The 8114-nt window shown below is 43.8% G+C and overlaps 2 protein-coding genes across 2 annotated transcripts in view; one reads left to right on the plus strand and one right to left on the minus strand.

The window, feature by feature from the left end:
* The window catches only part of SLC25A27 (solute carrier family 25, member 27), a 40205-nt gene extending 36390 nt beyond the window's left edge, over nt 1–3815 (minus strand). The window contains exon 1 of the mRNA XM_006881928.1: nt 3691–3815. Within this exon, the coding sequence (XP_006881990.1) occupies nt 3691–3796 (106 nt within the window). The 5' untranslated portion in view covers nt 3797–3815. The remainder of the gene's footprint in view (nt 1–3690) is intronic.
* A 602-nt stretch (nt 3816–4417) lies between these two features.
* LOC102861111 (24-hydroxycholesterol 7-alpha-hydroxylase-like) overlaps nt 4418–8114 on the plus strand; it is a 182423-nt gene continuing 178726 nt past the window's right edge. Inside the window, exon 1 of the mRNA XM_006881929.1 lies at nt 4418–4594. Coding sequence (XP_006881991.1) covers nt 4418–4594 — 177 coding nt within the window. The remainder of the gene's footprint in view (nt 4595–8114) is intronic.

Consider the following 8114-nt stretch of genomic DNA (forward strand, 5'->3'; position numbering starts at 1 on the left):
GCACTTGCTGCAGAAGATCAAAATCTGCAGCCTTCAATATGGATTGCATCTCAACATTAAGAAAATAAAAATCCTCACCACTGGGCCAAAAGGCAACATAATAACAGATGGAGAAAAAACTGAGTTGTTAACAATTTCATCTGGTTCATATTCACAGTGTCCTTGGCACCAGCAGTCAGGAAATCAAAAGAGGAGTTGCAGTGGAAAAATCTGCTGTTAAGAATGTCTCCAGAGTGCTAAGGAGTAACTATATCCATCTAGAGACTAAGGTGAGCTTGATCCAGGGACAGGTTTCTCAAATGCTATGTAGTTGACAGATGGATAGGAATAGGGATGATAGAGGAAGAACTGATGCATTTGAGTTGTGGTGCTAGAGAAGAATACTGCACTATCAAGTTTTCATGGACTACCATGAGAAAAAACAAGTCTGTCCTGGAAAGGGTGAAACCAGGTTGCTTGGAGACAAGAATTTGAAAATTCCTCTTATGTACTCTGGGCATGTTGTTTGAGGGGCCAGTCCTTGGAGAAGGACATCATGCTTGCAAAGGAGCAGCTCAGGAGAGGGAGACCCTGGATGTGATAGATGGACACAGTGACTGTAGCAGTGGGAACAGGTGTGTCAGAGATGGTGAGGTTAACTCAGGAGAGGCAACAGTTCAGAGCCATTGTTCATAGAGTCACTGTGAATCATAGATGACTGGAAGGTACATTAACAATAGTGATAAAAAGAAAAGCCTACCCACCTCCAGGATGGATTACACTGTAGCATAAAGAAAACATAACTCCTTGCAACTAGCCCAATAAGCAACATCATGATAAACAGGGAAAAGACTGAGGTTGGCAATGATTTTATTTTACTTGGATCCACAATCAATACCCATGGACTCAGCAGCCAAGAAATCAAGTGATGTGTGTTGCATTAGTCAAGTCTATTGCCAAGGACTCTTTAAAGTGCTAAAGAGCAAGAATGTCACTTTAAATACCAAGGCCACTCGTCTTCCAGCCCAAGTTGCCTCATATGCATGTGAAAGCCAAACAATGGATAATAAAGCCTAAAGCATAATTAGTGTGTTTGAATTGTGGTGTTGGTGAAGAACACTGAATACATATCTATCTCTCATGGACTGCCCGAAGAACAAGCAAATTAGTCTTGAGAGGGTACAGCCCGAATGCTCCTTAGAAACAAGGACTGTGAGCCTTTGGCCATGTTATTAGGAGGCGTAAGTCACCAAAGGAGGACATCATGCATAGTAAATTGGAGAGTCAGTGAAAGAGACAGATGGACTGGCATCGTAGCTTCAACAGTGGGTTTAAGCTCAACAACAATTGTGAGGCTAAACACGAGGCCAGCCCATGTTTTATTCTGCTGAGCACAAGGCTGCTATGAGTCAGAATAGCAAACAGTTTGGTTCAAGGGATCTTAACAACCACAGCAGTATTTGCATTGGTCACATCTCTCAAAATAATTTTGCTTTTCTTGCTGGTTACTTAAATCATGCTTGAAGAGCTAATCCTGAATTGATTTGTACTTGAAAACATCCCATATTTGCATTCACCCTTACTGTCCTCCCACATTATTCTCTGTAGGTATTGTTAACAGGAGGCTTCTCCCACTCTCCCCCCTTTATAAAAGCTATTGACTCACAGGGAGAAAAAGAAATTAAAGCAAACAAAATTATAGAGCCATGTCTCATCATCCAGAAATCTTAAAAAAAAAAGTTGATGTACTTTTGTTCCGTAAAAGCAATAAATAGTAAAACATTTCTCAAGTCAAGCTTGTAGAGGGCGAAGGAGAGTGAGAGAGAGACAGAAAATAATGGACCAGAGAACAAGAGTCCTCAGAGCACAAAGGCAAAGAAGCATCATGTTCTGAGGTTATTGAAGAAATAAACTGCTTTTAACACAGGACAAAAGGAAAATACCTACAAATAAAAATGTACATTTTTTATTGAGAAAAAAATATGAAAATACTATCATACTACAAAGTAAAAGAGTCAAAGGAAACTCAAAGACAACTTATTAACAAAATGGTTGGATGAGATGCTCTCTGCTCACAAAATCCTTGCATGACACCCCACCTGCTCATACAAGGTTGTCATAGTTCCATTCTAAAAGTCAATTGGACTTGGGCTTTCTCTGACTCCTTAAGCCAGATATAGCAGTCTTTCCACTGAGCTCACAGTGGCCTAGTGGTAAGATGTGCTGCAATTCTCAAGACACGAGTTTGAATCTACCAGCTGCTTCGTGGGAGAAGGATGGGCAATCTCCCATGAGATTAACTGCCTCTGAAAATCCTTGAGAGGATCAGCTACAGGTGGGTCTGACTCAATGGTACACAACAAGTGCAACTATAGTGCTCCTTGAAGACAAGGATGGCAACGTTTCATCTCACGTACTTTGGGCATGTTGTTATTTCTTTAGAAAGGGATATCATGGTTGAAAAGGTGGAGAGACAGCAAAAGTGTAAAACCCTCAATGAGCTGGATCTCTTCAGTAACAGCTCAAGGGTATCAGAATGGTGATAAGGGTATAAACCATATAGGCTAGAAGAAGGTTCAGATGTGTTGTTCATAGGGTCACTAGGAGTCCTGCGTGACTCGAAAGTGCCCAGCAAAAACTACAGAGCACACTGTAATGTTTGTCTTTGTCTCTCCACCAGTTTGTAAGATCCTTAGAGATGAGAATCTGGCTCTTTTCAATTCTACCTCCACTCAAAAAAACACCCTCAAAGTCACTGCAGTCAAGCAGTCCAGTTGATTCCAACTCACACTGACCCTCCCTCAGTGCCTGGGGCTGTGATAGGAGGAGACAGCTCATCTTTCTCCCCCTAAGCAGCAGTGGATTCAAACAACTGGAGACCAAAGCAGCTCTCTATAGGGTTACAGTGACCAGAACTCCCCTATAGTAATTGTAATAAAATTGCAATTGATGGACACCCTTTCTTGAGTTAAGCATTTATACATTAATTCCATTTATACATTAATGGCATCTCATTATCCTACAATTTAATAAACACTTATAAATGCTCAAGAGTTCAAGTATCTAACTATGCTCAATAAATGCTGGATTAATATGTGAAGTCCCACAGGGTGAGTCCGTAACTTAGACCCAAAATACCATGATTACAGTAAGGCTATAGCCTAGTGCTAAGAAGCTGCGCTGCCAACCCAAAGGCAGGTGATTCGAATCCACCCGCTGCTCCGTGGAAGATGGCCAATTCCTTCCCATTCCATTTACAGCCTTTGGAAACCCACTGGAGGGTCAGCTATGGGTCCGTTCCGACTCCACAGCAGTGAACAACAGCATACAGTAATCTAAATTACACACAGATTATCTAAAAAAAAAAAATAAATAACTAAATAAAATGAAGTGGGCTGTGTTTTTTAAAAAGGTCATCTTAAGGCATGATAAAATGACATGATAAAATGATAAAAGTGCACATTTGGGCACAACAGCATACCGCTGGGGGAGCTAGAAGATGGAATTGGAAGGAAAAGACTTCATTGGCCTCCAATCCCTCCACCTCACCAAGCTGGCCTTGTTCCCTCCCTGCCACATCTACCAAGCCGGTGTGGAAGGAGAGGGCGCAGCAGGCGGGTGGCACACACCCGGAACGAGAGCGCCCGCGCGCCTGTCCCTCCTGGCCCGCGGCCACTTGCGGGGGAGGCCCAGGAGTGGGCGGCCCGGTACCTAGCTCGGCCACGGTGGCTGCGCAGCCGGACAGCAGGAACTTGCTGGCTCGGGGCCATCTCTGGGCGAGCGGCAAAAGCTTCTCCTCATCCCCGGAGCTGGACATTCAGCAGCAGCACAGGACGGCAATGCACCCCTTCTCGCTGGTGCCCCAGCTACCCTGTCAGGGGAGGTCCCTCTCAAGCGGCGAGTGGCCAGATGGGGAACATTCCCTCCGCTTGGCCAGGACCGACCCGGCTAACCTGCAACCCTTCCTAGCAGCACCAAGCCCGAATGGTCCAGCAGGACCTGCACCCGATAGGAGAAAAACAAAGAGGAAGACACGAGGCTTCTGGGGAATGTAGTCCCGGGCTCTGTCCCTTCGCTCCTTCAGTCCTTGATTGGCCGCGAGCAGGGTGGCCGCGCGCCACAGCCCGGGGTTCTCCATGGCAACAGAGCACGGCCCTCCTCCACACTCACCCACTCCGGGCTCCCCACGGCCTCAACATCCCATTCCTAGCTGCTGGACGAGTCAAAACGTGGGGTTGGGCCAAAGCGATGATGCAAAAACCACATCAATATTGGGGCGGGGCAAGGAAGGTGAAGTGTTAAAGAAAAGCAAACTGCTGAAGTTGTAGCAGAAAGTTAAGAATCCCCATGGCTGTTGTATATTAGAAGGAGGGGACTAGTGTTAAAGAGCGGTAGGACTTTTCCACCTTTCTGTTTCTGAAAGGTGCTGGACAAAAACATGGAACTAGTTTCCCCAACAGTGATTATTCTCCTCGGTTGCGTTGTTTTTTTATTGCTCCTTCAGTGGAAAAACTTGCGTGGACCGCCGTGCATCGGGGGCTGGATTCCTTGGATAGGCGCTGGATTTGAGTTTGGGAAAGCCCCTCTAGAATTTATAGAGAAAGCAAGAATCAAGGTATGTGAGCGGCGTGGCATGCGGGGTTTTCATGAGATTTTCTTGTTCTGTTTTCTCTCAATGGATCTTAAGTGAGTTGGGGGAACACAGGGGCTGAATTACCTGCTGCGCACCAGGCGGTTGGAAGCGCACCTCCTGACACCGTCAGAGGGGGACACCACAATGACACAGGGGTTCAAGGTGGCAGGGAGCACAGAGCGTGGTCTATGTGGCTGGACAGGCCAAGGCAGTGAGTTCACTAAGATTTGGTGGTATAGTTGTAGGGAGTTGCTCAGCTATTCCAAAAGCCGCGCCTCCCTGACAGTTCAAATCCACCAGCAGCTCCTTGGAGCAAGATAGGTAGTCTCCTCTCCTGTGGTTTTCACCCGAAGAAACCCACAGGAGGGTCAGCTATAAGAATAGGTTCCGACTCTACTTCAGTGAGACAGTTGAGTAATTAATGCACCACCCCAGCCCTAACTGGTCAGCAGGCCGTGGAGGTGTAGATGGGAGAAGGCGCAGGTCCAGGGCAGGTGTGGACTAAAGAAGGCTATGGTCCAGGGGAGGTGTGAAAATTGGACCCGACACCTGGTGCAGGTTCAGGGGCGGAGAAAGGAGGCGGTGTCTCTGCCGTGGCCAATAGGAGAGGGAAATAGCTGCGAGGGGCGGGGCCTGGCAGCGCGGGTCTCCGCCCAGCAAAGGGCTTGGTTTTGAGGATGCGACTGGATGCCTTCCATGTCCTTTGGGAGTGGGAGGGTGGGGTTAGTGTTAGCAGATCTGGCCAGTCCTCTGAGGGTTATGCTTTTGCTTCTGCCTGCAATAAAATAATCTAGTCCCTTGATTTCTCAATTAAAAGTTGACAGGTATGCCTTCAGCAAAGTTCTGCAAAACAAGTTGATTGTATAAATTGCGAAATACAACGCTTTTTTTGGAAAGAGAGATCAATTTTTAAGTTCTCGTTACTAAACTGTCCTTTGAAAATAATTCAGTGAGTTAATGTTAATGCTGCTAGAAACAGAAGTGTAATATATAATATATATTATAGTTAATAGATTACTATCCAGATCAAAGATAAAATCATGCTTTTTTAAAACTTGCTTGCCGAAGGCCTTTACAGATTTAATGATCATAGTATTTTCAGCTGGTGTGGTTAATTGGCGATGACGAGCTACATTTTTGCTATATGTTTAGTTGATTAGTAATTGTTGAAGTAGGTGTTGCTCTTTTCCTTAAATTACATTTCAGTCATGTGAGCACTTTGGGAAATAGTTTCCATTAGCCTGTTCATTTTTTGTGGTGCTTGATTCTCTAGTAAAACATATAATGTTAATCATTACTGTTATGCTGTCATGATATTGTAATACATTCTATGGTGACTTTTTCTCCACATGAGCTCCAACCTCCTTGTTGTTATGGGCCATCGAGAGGCTTGTGACTCATAGAGACCCTATGTACAACAGCCCTGAACTCTTTTCTATCCTGTGCCAGCTTTACTGTCTCCAACACACCTACCCTCATTAACCCAGTCACTGAATCAATCCACTTTGTTGAGGGTCTTCCTCTCTTGCACTGTCCCTCCACCCTTACAAGCATGATAACCCTCTCCAAGAACTTGTCCTTCCTTGCAACATATCCAAAGTCAGTCAGACAAAGCCTCAGACAGCCTTATTTACAGAAGAATTAGATACATAATATCAATTTCCTTCAAAATTTCTAAGATTCCAGTTTTTAAAGAACTTGAAAAATACTGAAGGGAATTAAGGTAAAAAGAGAAATAATTCTGAAAATATCACACCAGAAATTCATACTTAAAATTTCAAGAAAGAAGAAACTAACAGGGACCTTAAAGAGCGTCTGGACAAATGACACTTCCTCTATGCCCTCAGGATGCTCCCTACCTAAGGAGGTCTAATGATACAGTGCAATCCCAATACATATTCTTTCAACATTCTTTATTGAAATGGGAAAACCAATGATCAACTTCACGTGGAAAAAAAAACCAAACCAAACATGGATAACCAAAACAATATTGAAGAAAAATTACAGAGCAAGGAGCCTCATACTCTCTTGTTTCAAAACATTCTGTATCACCACCTGGTACTGGGTCAGTAATAGACACATAGACCAGAAGAACAGAATTGAGAATGAAACCTAGCCATCGATGGCCAAGTAGTGTTCAGAAAGGGGCCAAAGTCCATACTGTTGTTTTGTTGTTGTGTGCTATCAAATCAGAACCAACCCATAGTAGACCCTCCAGTGGCTTTTTAGAGGCAGTAAATCACATGGGAAGAGACTGCCAGTATTTCTCTCACAGAGCAGCTGGTGGGTTAGAACTGTGTGCCTTTGAGAGTGTAGCACAGTTTCTTACCATTAGGCCACCAAAGAAAGATGGAAACTGTCTCTTTAATACTTTGTTGTTGTTAGATGCTGCTGAGTCAGAACCAACTCATAGCTAATCCTCTAGTGGTTTTTCAGAGGCTGTAAATTGCATGGGAGAAGATTGCTCATCTTTCTCCTTCAGAGCAGCCAGTGAATTGGAGCTGAGTTTCTTTAGGTTGGTACACAACTCCTTACCATTAGGCCTCCAGAGCCCCTTTCATAAATTGTACTGACTAAAGTAGGTATCTGGCTGGAGAAAAAAATTAAACAGAACCTATACCAATAACCATACACAAAATCTAACTCCAAGTGCCTCAAAGACCTAAATGTTAATCTGAAAGTCATAAAATCCTTAAAAGTTATTGAAATTTCTAGGAAAAAACAACAGGGAGTAAACTATAGTACTAATTTTTGTACAAGCATGATAATAAACATCACCACAAATGCGTAAGTATAGGACAAGCAGATTAATCGGAGTTTGTAACAGCTGAAAATATATGCTCATCAAAAGAATTAAAGACTGGGCATTTGGGCTGTTTCCATGTTCTTGTGATGGTGAATAATGCTGCTATACACACTGGTGTACAGATCTTCACTTGAGCCTCAGATCTCGTTTTCTCAGGGTATATGCCAAGTAGTAGAATAGCTGGGTCGTATGGAATGGCCATTTCAACTTTTTGAGGAAGCGCCAATCTGCTTTCCAGAACGGCACCATTTCACAATCCCACCAACAATGTATAAGAGTTCCTATCTTGCCACATCCTCTGCGACATTTATTCCTTGCTGCCCTGTTAAACTTTGCCACTGCTACTGGAGTAATATGGTACCTCATTGTGGTTTTGATTTGCATCTTATTGCCAGTGATTTGGAGCATTTCTTCACACAAATGAATAGATTGAGAAATTATGGTACATTCACACAGTGGAATACTATGCAGCACTCAGGAGCAATGATTTTTTAAATTATTACCTAAATTGAGAGGGACAGGAGAGCATTATGCTGAGTGACTCAGTCCCACAAGGATAAATATTGTATAAAACCATTATTGTAGAATAAGTATAAGGATCCAAGAGGGTTGGGAGAGGATAGAAGCAGAGGAATGAGGATGTGCAAGGGGAGGGAGAATTAATCATGGGGTTGTGCAATTTGTTGGGTGGGGGTT

The sequence above is a fragment of the Elephantulus edwardii genome, unplaced genomic scaffold (assembly GCF_000299155.1).
Source record: "Elephantulus edwardii isolate Elephantulus edwardi_28Jun2011 unplaced genomic scaffold, EleEdw1.0 scaffold00017, whole genome shotgun sequence".
Taxonomy (NCBI): domain Eukaryota; kingdom Metazoa; phylum Chordata; class Mammalia; order Macroscelidea; family Macroscelididae; genus Elephantulus; species Elephantulus edwardii.